Source organism: Bubalus bubalis, chromosome 20 (assembly GCF_019923935.1).
Source record: "Bubalus bubalis isolate 160015118507 breed Murrah chromosome 20, NDDB_SH_1, whole genome shotgun sequence".
Taxonomy (NCBI): domain Eukaryota; kingdom Metazoa; phylum Chordata; class Mammalia; order Artiodactyla; family Bovidae; genus Bubalus; species Bubalus bubalis.
In genome coordinates this window covers 45,253,724-45,268,844 of record NC_059176.1, presented here as the reverse complement: position 1 = coordinate 45,268,844, position 15,121 = coordinate 45,253,724, and the positions used below count along the sequence as shown (strand labels likewise).

The 15,121-nt window shown below is 37.2% G+C and overlaps 2 protein-coding genes across 2 annotated transcripts in view; one reads left to right on the top strand and one right to left on the bottom strand.

Moving 5' to 3' along the window:
* The window catches only part of HDGFL3 (HDGF like 3), a 76,194-nt gene that overhangs the window by 38,247 nt on the left and 22,826 nt on the right, over positions 1–15,121 (top strand). The window contains exon 2 of the mRNA XM_006076586.3: positions 12,352–12,428. Within this exon, the coding sequence (XP_006076648.1) occupies positions 12,352–12,428 (77 nt within the window). The remainder of the gene's footprint in view (positions 1–12,351; positions 12,429–15,121) is intronic.
* The window catches only part of TM6SF1 (transmembrane 6 superfamily member 1), a 56,078-nt gene continuing 53,413 nt past the window's right edge, over positions 12,457–15,121 (bottom strand). Inside the window, exon 10 of the mRNA XM_006076584.3 lies at positions 12,457–13,270. Within this exon, the coding sequence (XP_006076646.1) occupies positions 13,226–13,270 (45 nt within the window). The 3' untranslated portion in view covers positions 12,457–13,225. The remainder of the gene's footprint in view (positions 13,271–15,121) is intronic.

The window sequence follows — 15,121 nt, the reverse complement described above, 5'->3', positions numbered from 1 at the left end:
TAGCTAGAGGAAGACCAGCTAAGATTCTGTTCTAGGGGAATGGGAAAGGAAAGGCTGAAATTCTACAATTATAGTATCCTTTGAAATTCAGACCAGGTTTAAAACTGGAGACTCACTCCAGACCACCTTTGCAGTGGGAAAGGGTGCCTCTGTATCTAATGAGAGAAAGTTCTCATTGGGGCTTCCCAGGCAGTGCTAGTGGTAAAGAACCCACCTGCCAATGCAGGAGACAAAAGAGACTCAGGTTTAATCCCTGGGTCAGGAAGATCCCCTGGAGAAGGAAATGGCAACCCACCCCAGTATTCTTGCCTGGGAAATCCTATGGACAGAGGAACCTGGTGGGCTACAGTTCATGGGGTCACAAACAGTCTGACACAACTGAACACACACACAAGATTATCATTGGTCCAGAGAGGCTGACTGTTTAAAGAAAAAGTCGTCCTCAGCAGAGTCTGGAAGTTTAATTATCCATTTGCTCTTTACCTAATAGAAATTCCATTCTGCAATTATTTTTTTTAAATCAGACTTGATCGTGCATGCTCTGAGCATCAATATTTTTATTGAATTACTCTTAAAAAATAATATTTTTGTTTATTTCTAATTACAGAAGAAATATAGTTTTATAGCACTACCATGCCTATTCCATTGAGGTAACTAGTACTGATAGTTTGGTATGCACCCTTCCTCATGTTTTACTCCACTTGTATACGCATTCACATGCATGCATGGTTTATGTAGTTACCATTTTTATTCTGCATCATGCTCCTTGCTCTTGTCCTTGATATACTGCTAGCTTTCCAAGTCAACACATATGATCTTGGCTATGGATGTGCCAGAGCCTGACTGTACCGTAACTGACTTAACCATTCCTATACTGATTGATCAGAGAAGGCAATGGCACCCCACTCCAGTACTCTTGCCTGGAAAATCCCATGGACAGAGGAGCCTGGTAGGCTGCAGTCCATGGGGTCACTAGGAGTTGGACACAACTGAGCGTCTTCACTTTCACTTTTCACTTTCATGCATTGGAGAAGGAAATGGCAACCCACTCCAGTGTTCTTGCCAGGAGAATCCCAGGGACGGGGAAGCCTGGTGGGCTGCCGTCTATGGGTGGCACAGAGTCGGACACGACTGAAGCGACTTAGCAGCAGCAGCAGCAGCATACTGATTGATGTCCTGCTAATTGTTTCTTCTTTGGCAGGAGAACCTCAGTGAACATGTTGGTTTGTTTAACTTTGTATACTCACTTGTGTTCTTATTTCTGTAGGATAGATTGGTTCCTAAAAGTGAAATTGTTAGGCCATGTGGTATGTATGTTTTCATTTTATAACATATGCAATCATATCAGCTTCTTAAATGTTTGTAGCAGTTTATAGTCCTAGTACTTGTTTATGTGGGGTGGGTGTTCACTTCCCTACACTCATTGTTAGGCACATTTCTAGCTTACAAAAAAAATTCATGGAATCCTTTTGCAAAGGGTGAAGTCACAAAAGAAATATTGGAGAATTTTGGGGTAATCTTGGAATAGCAAAGACCTTTTAAGCGTAATACAAACCCATAAGCCAAAGGAAATGATTAATAGTTTTTACTATATAAAAATTAAGAATTTCTGCTAGCAAAAAAATGTTGCAGATGAAATCAAGACATATGATAAATGGGTAGAATACATGTAACAAATGGTAAGAAAAGGACTACCAGATAGATAGACAAAATGAGCTTTTAATGATCAATAACAAAAGTAGACAACAACCCAGTAGAAAAATGGGTATGAATAAGGAGTTTATAGAAATATAATACAAATAACTTTTAGCATATGAAAAGATACTGAGCATCATCTGTAATTAAGAAAGTGCAAATTAAAACCCCATTTGTCACACGGGAGATTAGATAAGATAAATAGATCTTCTCCATTATTAGTAAAGATGCAGGGATTTAGAGACACATTATTGGTGGAAGTGCAATCTCTAATTGACAATTTGGTGGTTTTTAAAACTTTTAAAAAATATTTTAATTGGAATATAGTTGATTATAGTTGATATGGTGTTAATTTCAGGTATACAGCAAAATGATTCAGATATATATACTTTCCCAAATTCTTTTCCATTATAGGTGGTTACAGGATACTATCATTCCCTGTGCTATACCAGAGATCCTTATTATTTATCCATTTTCTATATAGTAGTGCGTATCTGTTAATCGCTAATTCTAATTTATCTCTTCCCTACCTTTCTCCCTTTGGTAGGTAACCATAAATTTGTTTTCAATGTCTGTAGTCTTTTTCTGTTTTGTAAATTTTTTTAAAAAGCTCAAATTATCTTTGTTTTACAGATTCCACATATATGAGATACCATGTGATATCTTTCTCTGCCTGACTTATTTCACTTAGTATGATAATCTCTAGGTCCATCCTTGTAGCTGCAAATGGCATTATTCGATTAAAACTTCTTCTTTAAATTCAATTGTTTTTAGCTAAAGTACGTACACAGTTTTAAAACCCTTGGCATATAAGAAAGTACAGCAGTTTCCTGTCTCATACTGATTTATTGTCCAAACAATATTAGTTGATCATATTTTAAAAACAAGGTTTTAACCAACTTGTTATACCTTCATTATCCTCTCTCCTCTCTCCGCCTCTTTTTACCAAAATATTACAAAATTTTTGAAATATAAAGAAAGTTGATATAAAAAGTGGGCATCATACCCCCACCACCTGGAATCTACATTTAACATTTTATTTTATAACATTTTATTTTATTCTAAAACATTTCTATCCATCCATCACCCGTTTATCTTACTTTTATATATTTTAAATTAATTTGTGTACATTATTATGTTTTATTCCTAAATACTTTAGCATGCATGTAATTAAGTAGGATTTAATGTTTATTTACATTTTTGAGTTAAAAAGTCACTTACAGTGAAATGCATAAATCTTAAGTGTTCCATTTGATGCATTACGACAAATTTATACACCTGTAAAACCCAAACCCCTATCAAGATATGAAATACACCATCCCCCCCAGAAAATTATCTTACGCCTGTTTCCATCAGTCACACCATTCCCACCTTCCCCCAGAGGTAATCACTGTTCAGGGTTTGTTTTTTTTATCATAAACTAGCTTTTTCTTTTCTGAAAATTCATGTAAATGGAATCATGTAATATTCTATTTATGCTGTATTCCAGTATTATGCTTTTATGTATGTTTCTGTCATTTACCATAATGTTTTTGAGATTCATCCATGTTATTGTGTGATTAGTACTTTTTATTACAGAATAATATTCGCTTGTAAGAATATTACTACAGTTTGTTAAACCATTCTCATGTTGATGGATATCTGCGCTATTCCAGATTTTCACCATTCTGAGTAAAGCTGCCATATAGATCCTTATACAAATCTTTGTGTGAACTTGCATTGCTCTTTCTCTTTCATTTCACTTTCATTTCTCTTGGGTAAATGTGTAAAGCACTGTGACCATTTGATGTGTTAAAAGATAAATACCACTTCATATCTATCAGAATGCCTAAAATTAAAAAGGACTGGCCACACTAAATGTGGGTTAGGGTGCAGAGCAGCTGGAACTCATGTATTGTTCAAGGGGTTATAAAATAATATAACCATTTTGGGAAACAGTGTGGAAGTTTCTTAGGTTGTTAAACATACACCTATACTATTGCCCAATAATCCTTCTCCTAGGATCCAAAAAAATGAAAAGCATATATTACCCTCAAAAAGTCACAAGAATAATTATAGCAGTTTCATTCACAGTAGTCAGAACTGGAAACAGTACAAATGTCCATCATTACATTGGAGAACAGATGCTGTAGAATACTATTTGGCAATATAAAAGAATGATGTAGGAATGATATTACTAATATAATATGAATTTATCTCAAAAAGACATTGAGAAAAGAAGCCAATGACCAAAGACTTCTTGCTATTGTTTTTTTAAAACTTATAAGTTCAGAAACAAGCGAAATTGGTCTATGATGACAGAAATCAGGAAAATAGTTGTCTTGGTAGACAGAAAGTAACCGGTAGAGAAGCTGAGAAAACGTTCTGAGACAACTTAAATGTTCCATACTTGATTAGGGGCTGCTTATATGGGCATATGCATGTATCAGAATCTCATTAGATTTACATTTAGGATCAGTATATTTCACTATATATTAATTTTATTCAATAAAAGTGAAAGTAAACCCTAAAAGTGTATTTTATACCTCTTCAAAATTGAACCTATGTGGACAGTTGCTTAAAAAACTGAGGGTAGGTTGGGGGAAATGAGCCAGACATTTCATTTAAAATATGATTGCTATAATTTTTTTTAAAAAGGATCTGGTGCTACAGATAAAGATCTTATATGAAGATCATAAGCCACATCCCTCGCTCTTTATTGTTCAGCCTGAGTTCTTCCAGTTGTCCAGGTGGCTCTCTGCAGGTGCACTGTGAAATGTATTAATGCCCCATGTATGCTCCTTCAGAATCCGCAAATGTCACATACCAACATGGCACCTCAATAAGTCATCTGGCCTGCCCCCTACATAAAGCCTACAGTAAAAGCACTGCGTTCTAAGTATATTGTGACCTCTCAAAATTACTTGAAATTTTTAAAAGATGAAAATGGCAAGGTTTTTCAAAGTTTTATGGAGTGAAAAGCAAATTGTCTTTTAGTGTGAGATCACTCTGTCAACTAACAAGTAATGGTTTTATATTCTTGAAGATAATTAGGGACTGGTTTTCAACAGATTTTTTGAACTGTTATATTGCAAGTTATTTCCTTATCATGCTTGAGGTCCTTCTAAGAAAGTATTATTTTCAGATATTAAGATGATCAATTACCTGTTTGTTAATTCTAATATACTCAAATTTTTAAAATTCTCTTCCTGTCCTCTTGTACACATTTCCTTTTTCCATACTGTGCTTTCTTCCCCTACAGTGAATTTGTTGACTTGTTTGTAGACTTCTCTTTACCTGAAACCATTTTATAATAAGATCACAAGCTTTTTTTCCCCTCTGTAATTTAAACTCACTTCATAAACTTTGATAGGTAAAATGGTCTTTTTATTTCTCCACATTCTTAGTCAGCTGGCCCCCACAGTTCTTCTTACTGACATATTCAAGGAGACAAGTTGTTTGTACTCGTTTTCTTTTCTTAAGCATAGAGATTCCTTTATACTATAACCTTAAAATAGTTTTTCTTAGTAATGTTATTGAAAGTGTTCTGTGATGTACAGTTCTCTTCTCCTTCACAGTCAGGGTTACTGATTCTCTCTGTGTGCAAGTGTAGGTAGGGCTTCCTCAGATCCTGAGTGAGTAAGGAAATCTTGGTCCTCGAGGAATATTTATTATGCTCCCACCCAGCATCAGGCGCTGCTTTAGGCAGTAGAGCTATTGTGGTGAACAAAACCAAGTTTCCCTCTCACAGAGATTATATTCTAAGGTGAAGATACAACAGATACTCGATGTCAGGGGAATTCTTATAATAAAAATAAAGCAGAATAAAAGAATAGAGAATGACAGGGTAAGAGGTACTATTTTAAGTTGGGTTGTAAGGGGGAAATCTTCTGATGCAGTGCTATGTGAGTAGACATTTGAACAAAGTAAATGCATGAATGCATCATGAGCTTTTCTGAGAGAAGAGACACTGCCAAGGGAGGGATCTTGGTATCTTTGCCTAGCCCTCTGGACTTCAAGACTTCTCATCCTCCATTCAACCCCACCCCCAACTACCATCTGGACTCCTATAGTACCTGAAACCTCTAAGGTACCACTGTGTGGAACCTCTTACTCCAGCATTCTGATGAGATTCCCCTGATGTTGGTGCCTATTTGTATTTGGATCACTTCCTATTCAATCTATTGATGACAGACAGTTCCCCACATATGTTTTTGGTAATGGCTCACACAAAACACTGGACAGGTAAGATAGCCAACTATTTATTAATTCCGTAAACTCACTCCCAGAGGAGGAAGACACTGCATGCCATGCAAGGCGACCTAAAGGTTGCTCTCAGAAGCAGCTGGGGCAATGGGAGGCAGGTTTTGTAGTATCAAGAGAGTGGGGTTCCCACAGGAGGGTGTGATTGTCTTGTTTGAAAAATTCGGAGGCTAGAAGGGAACCAAAACCTGCTACTTACGGATAGAAAGAAACTGTGCTTGGTCCCTCAGATGAGGAGGATTTTTTGACCAAGGGACCTTGTCCACAGAGCAGAATGAGGAAGAGAAGTTGTGGGTAGGCCATTCAGAACCATCCCAGTGTTACAGAATGTTGAGGCAGCACATAATATTGAATTTGCAGTCTTATACCACAGTCTGAACTAAATTATTTGTTTCCCAGTGAGTGCTATGAACTCAGTAGCATCACAGAATTATCAAACTGCATAGCTTGATTAAGACTGGAGATTAGATATCTGAGGGTAATGAATAATGACTTAGTCATAGTAACAACATAATGTTTTAAATAAAGTAGCATTGAAGATTATGACCCTCCTTTTTTTTTTTAAGAACTTTAACTCTTTTGCAAGGAACTTCTATTGTGTTTTTTGGTTTTTTTTTTTTAAGCAAAATTTAAGGGTAGGAAAGAGCACAAAGTCCAGGAAGTTACTCTAGTGAGATATGACTGTCTATGCAGAGTATTCAGGAGGTAGAGAATAACCTTTTGCCATATGTTATTACAAACAGATAGAGTATTCCAAGACCAATTTGTTATTTTAACAGAGAAAACCAAATTCTGGTTTTATATTAATAAGTACATGACATTAATGGATTTATAAGCTTTTACTTTTTAATATTACAAGTAAATCCATCAAAACTGAGCCAGCTTTGGCAAAATTTTAACATTTCATTGCATATTTTTATACTATTATTTGCAGTTATTGTTGTCCAGGGCAAGTAAATTTCCCTTTTTACAAATCTACAGCTTTCAGTATCCAGATTTGTCCTCTTTCACAGTATGGTACAACCTAGATACTTAACTTCAAGTACAGGACTAACCTTTTCCCATTAATAAACAAGAGCTTATGCCATTCATTACCTTTGCATACATGGTTCTACTTCTTGTCACTGTTGCTCTTAGTATAGTCTCAATCTCCATATTATAATTTAACCAAAGTAACTCCTATTTCACAGAGAAGCTGAGAAATTTGTCACATACACGTGTTTTAACAAACCAGAAAAGCTCATGGATACACATAATACATATATCCTTTCCAGTACATTTAAAAGTTAAAAGTCATATATTTGTTAAAACTACACTTACTGAAGGCTTCCCACGTGGCACTAGAACCTGCCTGCCAATTCAGGAGACATAAGAGGTATAGGTTCGATCCCTGGGTTGGGCAGATCCCCTGAAGGAGGGCATGGCAACCCACTCCAGTATTCTTGATTGGAAAACCCCATGGACAGAGAAGCCTGGTATGCCACAGCCCATGGGGTCACAAAGTTGGACATGGCTGAGCAACTGAGCATGCAGTTGCTGGTCATACTTGCTGACCAGTCGTTTCAGCATTCTATCTTAGGAATTATTCAAAGATGCAGAGATTATCCTTTAATTAATTTAGTTATTAGTCCAAGGTCTTAAAGTTTACCATTGGAAACTGTGTTTGATCTTAACATCCCACAGAATATAATTACTGTTGATACAGGAAAGTTTGTCAGAATTGTAATTTAAGTTTACATTTTCCTTACTCCTAAACATTATATGGAAGTAATACTAGCTTATCAGTAGACTCTTTTAAGTTCAGAGGTAAATTAGTATCTTCATGAGAAACCCCAATTTTATTATTTTTTTATTTACTTATGTTACACTCTGCAATGATTAAATCCAGATAAAGACAAATAGTTGTTTTTAAACCAGAATTGTAAACCAGTCTGATTTGTTCAAAGATTCACTTTGATTACTTAAATTTGGATTCATGTATAAAAATATTCTTGTGAGAAGGGTGTTTTCCCTTAAGAGGCCACCACATTTAATATAGTGGAGAAGGAAATGGCAACCCACTCCAGTGTTCTTGCCTGGAGAATCCCAGGGACGGGGGAGCCTGGTGGGGTGTCGTCTCTGGGGTTGCATAGAGTCGGACATGACTGAAGTGACTTAGCAGCAGCAGCAGCAGCACTCCTTTAAAAGATTGAGAATTTTATGTACATTTTATACATTTTTTTAAAGTATTAGGCAAATAAATGTGCACTGATGCAATTTTGAAGTCTCAGTGCAAAACTGCTGCAGATTTAAGCAGACTTAGTTAATCATAGGAAACAAAGGTGGCTCATCTTGAGGACCCCCAGCAGGAGGGTGGAATGTCTTATCATTAACATCTGAAACAGCTAGGGAGCCCCTCTTCACTTTTGGTGGGAATATGATTTGGTGCAGCCCCTCTGGAGAACAGTATGAAGGCTCCTTAAAGGTCTAAACATAGAGCTGCCATGTGACCCTAGTCCCACTCTCGGGCATATATTCCAGAGAAAAATGTAGTCTGAAAGAACGCATGCACCCAAGTGTGCGTAGCTGGAAGTTCTTAAAACACTGATTCTTGGGCCTAACCCGCAAGGTGTCTGAGTCAGTTGGCCTGGGTTGTGGACTGAGAAGTCGTATTTCTCCTGAGTCCTCAGGTGGTATTGATGGCGAGGGCCCAGAGATGAGACTTGGAGAACAAGTTTCCTAGGAAACATGAGGCCCCTCCCTCCAGGCCCCACCTCCTCGGGCCCAAGGGACAGTCTCAGTTTCTGCCTGACCTCCCCGAAGTGTCTCTGCAGTGAGCAGAGCAGACAAACAAAGAACAATAACAAGAAGTACTCTACGTTCACTTTTTTAATTTCTTGAGGATTGTTATGTTCCTTTATATTAGATTTTTGTAATCTTATTAGTATCTATAACTCAATAAAAACAAAACTCTTTCGTTTTAAGAAATTTATATCTAATTTGTTAATACCCTTCCTAGAAAAAGGAAAATCTTTCAAACTCATGCAAGGAAGGGTAAAGACTCTTTCGAGTATAGACACACACAGAGGCCTCAGCTTCAGGTCTACAGCTTCAGCTGCAGGTTAAAGGATGCACTAAATTCATACACTAACTGATCTGGATCTCAAAGGGCTTTCTTCTTTCCAGTCAAAGCAGGACTTATTCTTCTACAAACCAGAAGACTGTTGTACCAGATTATTTGCCCTGTCATACCCAAAAGAAACTAGATCCCCAGCCTCCTATTATGGGGGAATAACACTGGCTATGTGCAAACCAGAATCAGAACTGAACATAGCCAAGAACCAGAAATAAAAGTGAAAATAAAATTCAGGAAAGCAGAAACAGTAGAAAAACAGAAGCTCTGGTACTTTGGCCACCTAATGTGAAGAGCCAACTCATTGAGAAAAACCCTGATGCTGGGTAAGACTGAGGGCAGGAGGAGAAGGGGGTGACAGAGGACGAGATGGGTGGATGGCATCACTGACTCAATGGACATGAGTTTGAGTAAACTCCAGGAGATGGTGAAGGACAAGGAAGCCTGGCGTGCTATGTCCATGGGGTTGCAAAGAGTCAGACACAACTTAGTGACTGAACAAGAACAACTGAAGATAAAGTTCTGTTGCCACTGAGTATTCACTCTAGAAGCCAAAACAAACACAAAAACCAGTGCCTCAGAGGTGCACTCTTTAATTAGATCAAGAAGGTATATCCACTTGAACAGCTCAGTATAATTCCAAAACTGTCAATGCGTAATTTTCAGAACAAAGACTCTCAATAAAATACAGTGAGTGCATGTCAACTTTTAACACCTTTTTGAGGGAACCAGAGTGATGATAAAGCCGCTGTCTTGACACTGTTTATCACAGGAGGCATGAACTCAGATATTCAGAGGCCAAGCAAGTCATGTAAGTAAGGGAAGCAGGCATCTAAAGGATCACCTGGAGAAAGGTAGACAGGTTACACCTGAGAGAGCAGACCTTGTCTGCAGGCAGCTGTCGATCATCTTCAGCTGATTGTTGCCTTGTGGGAATCAGGCTTAGTGTTATTCAGCCCTATCTTCAGTATTTTTTCCACAGAAGCTATTAGTCTGGATTTTAATAATGAATCTTCCAGTATTAAAGTGTTGACAACTAATTCAGTATTTTTAAAACACTGTATGAGCCAAACAAAGCATTTCTTCAGGCTGGACATGGGCTTAAGAGTTTGTAGCTTCTACAGTAGATGTTAGTTATATAACATTACAGCAGAGGAAGAGTTCAATCACAAGTTATGTCTTATGTGAAAGAAAAGTTTTAAAAGATTTTTTAAAAAGATTCACTTTCAGTTTTCTCACAGGAGTGGGAAAAAACCTGATGTGATAGTGTTTTGTCAGCTAGCAATTCAGTGCCCCCACATACATAAATATATGCATTTCCATATTTCTGGTTTTTGTTCTTTAAAATATGTTCACTTTCTGGAGATCTGTATCATAGCAGTGTGAATATTCTTAACGTTACTGAACTATAAGTTTAAAAATGGGTAATATGGAAAATTTTATGCTAGGTCTTTTTTACCACAATAATATATGTGTGTGTGTATATATATAAAACTGAAAATATATTGAGTTTTATTCAGAATGAAATTATTCATTTTAAATTGTCCTTACACGGTAGTGTATTGAAATGTAACATATACAAGGTTTACACAGAAGTTGTATAGTAAGTCGGCTTCCTTAGTGGCTCAGATGGTAAAGAATCTGCCAGTGATGCAGGAGACCCAGATTCGATCCCTAGATCAGGAAAATCCCCTGGAGAAGGGAATGGCAACCTACTCCAGTATTCTTCCCTGGAGAATTCTATAGACAGAGGAGCCTGGCGGGCTACAGTCCATGGGGTCACAAAGAGTCGGACACAGTTTAGTGACCAACACTGTATAGTAGGTAACGGGCAAGCCTAAGAGACAAGGAGATAATTTGAAAGGCTGCTGTGGCCTTGTCAAAAGATCATGAGAACTTTTTTAGGGAACTAAATTTAGTAATGGGAATGGTATGCAATTTGGAGACATTTCAGGAGCCAAATTGGAGAAGTTGATGAAAAACTGAACATAGTGCTTGAGGAAATAATAAAAAGATAAAGGTTTCTTTCTTGGTAACTGAGTATGCCAATCCATGAGACAGGAAACAAAACAAATTCAGAGAAAATTAGTTCAGTTCTAGACAAGGCATGGGATTTCAGGACTTGAAGGAAACCTAGAGGTTACCTAGTACAACCATCTCATTTTGCAGATGTGAAAGTCTAATATTAAGTGATGTTTTCTATATCAGTTTAAGTCAGAAGCCAGACTTTATTACACATTTCCAGACTCAAAGTCCATCTTCTCTCAGTACGCCAGAACATCTGTTCTGTGACACATGGTTCATTCAGTTCAGAGATGAAGTTGTGATATTTAGTAATCTTCAGGCTGTTGCCATATGTTAGTTAAGAAGGCCTTAGATTTCTTCAAGACACTGGATACCAGACACTTTTCCTTGCTCTATAAACTACAAGTATGTCTCTTCTCCTATTCATAGCCTTGTCTTAATTTTAAGCTGCTTGCAGGACCTATAAATAAAAATGGTTTGAAGGTATTTATAAATTCAAGCCTGGAGTTCAAAAGAAAGGTGGGGGTTGCAGATGGAGATTTAGAAGTCAAGGACCACTTCTTGAAACATTCTAGGAAATAATGGGTCTATATGTAGCATTCTAAAGAGTTTGGAAGTTCTCAAACTCAGCTGTTATGTAAGAATTGATGGATCTGGGGAAGACTGATGATCTTTACTTTTAAAAAGTCTCAGAGGTTTCAGGTGCACAGCTCTGAGAAGCTGTTAAACGATTTGACGCAATTGAATATGCTTTTAAAAACATGGTTCCAACTTCAGCTTGTGGGGAGAGTCTTGTAGTAGACTACAAGACTACTACTACTTGTAGTAGTCCAGGCAAGAGATACCTTTTAGCCACTATATAATATTTTGTTAATTTTCCATAATTCTCCTATTTTGTAATGTTTATGTTTCTAGGGAGTGTGTGTGTATGTGTAAAAATTTGCTGCTATCCCCCCAAAGTGCATCTTTTTTGTTTCTTTGTTATTCTCTTGTATTACTTCACCAGGACAGATTCCCAAGTGTAATTCTATTGAGCTGAAGGAAGTGAGTAGTTTTGGCTCCTGATTATGTGTTGCCATAATGGTTACCATCAGTTCACAGAGTTACTCTCCATATGATGTGTCAATATGACCTCTAGAATCATTTTAATAAGGTTCAGGGAAAAGAAAAATGACTGGGATTTTTATTAGAGTAATTTTATTTTGAAAATAGCAATAAATTATCATGACAGTGTTTGTTCGTGTTTATGCTATTTAACCTGATTTTATTTTTAACAGATCGATGAACTCCCAGAGGGAGCTGTGAAGCCTCCAGCCAATAAATACCCTATCTTCTTTTTTGGCACCCATGAAACGTAAGTCAACAAAACAACATAAATTTTCAACAGTTCTGATTTGATTCTGCTAGATGACATATGTTGTTAAACAATCACTGTATATTATTTTATATGCTTTTAAAATCATTATAACCACTTATATAAAATTACAAAGCTAATATATCTTTTCTTAATGTCAAGATTTTTCATTTATTTTGCTTTTGAATGTCATTTGTTTCTGCTTAAATGTTGGGCATGACCCAGAAGTTTCTTTTAGGATACTTCTCAGTCCTAGGGTGGCTTCCTTAGCATTTCCAGTCATTTCTCTTGTAGCTCGTGTATGTTTCCCTGCTAGAAACATATGTCTTCCATTCATATTTCACAGTTTCTCAGGCCTCTTCACAGTTTGTCAGTCTCTGAAGGAAACATACCACCTTTGTAAGTTTTTATAATTCTGTTGGTCACTTAGTACAGGTTAAACTGTTGAATAAAGGAAACTGAAAATACAGTGTCTCAAATAATATAGGAGTTTACTATTTTTTTTTTTTTGAAACAACCAGAGAGAGGCAGATACATCAAGGTGGGTAGTCAGCTCTGTTCCAGGGACCCAGGTTTCTTCTGTTGTGTTGTTCTGCCATTCCATGGGGGTATTGGTCTTGTCTGCTTATTTTGAAAAAGGAACAAAAAAGCAAAAACTGGCTCAGCAGCGCCCATGCATCTTCCAGATAGAGGGAAGGCGGAGAGAGAAGAGGTAAGGAAATGACAGGGAAATTGAATATGTCACTTATACTTTTGTTTATTCCAGTGGCAAGAACTTGGTCAGTCATCAGGCCATATCAAGCTGTAAGGAAGCTGGAAACATGGTCTCTAGCGAGGCAGCCCTGTTGGGAAACAAATTGGGAGGAGTAATCCATTAAAAGGAAGAAGATGGCCATGGGTACTAGGGAACAGTAGGCAACCTTGACACACTGAGAACACGTATGGTTGTTTACAACAAGGACACAGATGGAATAGGAGTTGCAAATGGGAGCAAAAGCTAAAAACTGTGATGAAATCTTGTAAGTCTTCAAAGTCAGGGTCGTCCCTATGTTTATGTGAATGTTAGCAGAGCCAGGCATGAACTTCTCCTTACTTTGCTGTCTCTAGCACCCTTACATCTTCCTTATTCTCCTACGAGAGAGAGTTAGCCAGGAGAGGGCCCTTTAAGTCATAGTTCTTGCTTGTCTTCATCTGAGAAACATTTATGTTTTCTTTCAAGAGGTTAGTTTTCTTTTCTTTTCTTTTCTTTTCTTTGTTTTGTTTTTATCTAATAGACACTTGTGGACAATGCAACTTAACACGTTTTTCTCCTTGAAGAGGTTGCTAGAGGCTTAGAAATAAATGTTTTACCAAAGTAATAAGTGCTCAGGGCTTTGTGATACCTATTTTTGTATTTTCCTCATTCCTAACTCTGTTTTGTGTCCATACATTATTTTGCTTTTCCTTTAGGACTTAATTCTAAGTGATCTGATTGTTATATCTAGAACAAGACAATTTAATAAGCAAGATTGTTATATTCCCACTATATACACCAAAGTCACCCATTTACTCATATTATGTGATGACTTTCATTGACTTAGTAAATATTTTCTGGGTATTCTTTGAGGCACTTGAAATACAAATTGCCCTTTAAGAGCTTGCCACCTGGTATATTGCTAATAAATGTAACAGAATCATTCCAGGGAACAGTATGAAGGGTTTTATGGAGCTCTTTCTTGTAGCATCCTTAATATAAGTCAGTGGCATAATTCCAAGTCTCAATTCAGTAAAAGCATTTCTACCAAGGAGCAGTGTGTTACAGTCCATTTGTGAATTTTCTGCTGGTTTGATCATCCAGGAGTAGATTTTAAAACATCTAGAGGACAGTGAACTTCAGAAAAATTGTTACAAGATTGTTTCAGCTGATCATTTACTAGGTATTGGGTGTCCTTGAACCTGAGATTATATGCCTGGCAAGTGCCTAATACTCAGTCTCTCTATGAAGGCAGAGATTATGTGAATGTTGCTAAGCCCTGTATACACAGTGCTGTGCACAGTGCCTGGCTTATGGCAGGTGTTTTCAAAAATAGCCATTGAATGAATTGAAATTGATTCAATGAAATAAATGCAGCGGGGGGAAAGTATGTGAAAAGCGAGGAATTTAACAAGAAAACTATCAGCAGGAGCACCCCCCAGGCAGAGCCAGAATTCTTGGAACATGGCTGTGAATCTGTTGCTCAGACAGACAGGAGATTGGAGCCCAAATTTCTTCTGCCACATATAACTCTACCCCTGTAGTTTTAGTCTGGATAATTCTTAAGGCAGCCTTTGCCAGGAAAAAAAAAATAACATTCTTAGAGCATATTACTTTGAACAATTTTATTTTCTGGTCTACCCTTTAAAATTTATAAAACATACAGCAAAGTTAACCAATTGAAAGGAGATTTGATTTGCGGAATTATCTGTAAACCAGAAAAACCCGAGATCATCTATCAAAAATAAGAATTTGTTTTAGAATAGCTCGTTCAATCAATGTCCCTCTTTCTGGCAATAGCTCACATGGCCAGTTGAATCATTAACCCTGGCTCCTGTGGCATAAAGTACAGACAAGCTCTGGTTAGCATCAATAGCTGACATGAACCTCAGGCAGCTTAGCCCACAGTTAATTCCTATACCTAGAGTCAAGGACAACTGGAGAAAGGTCAAAAGCTGTA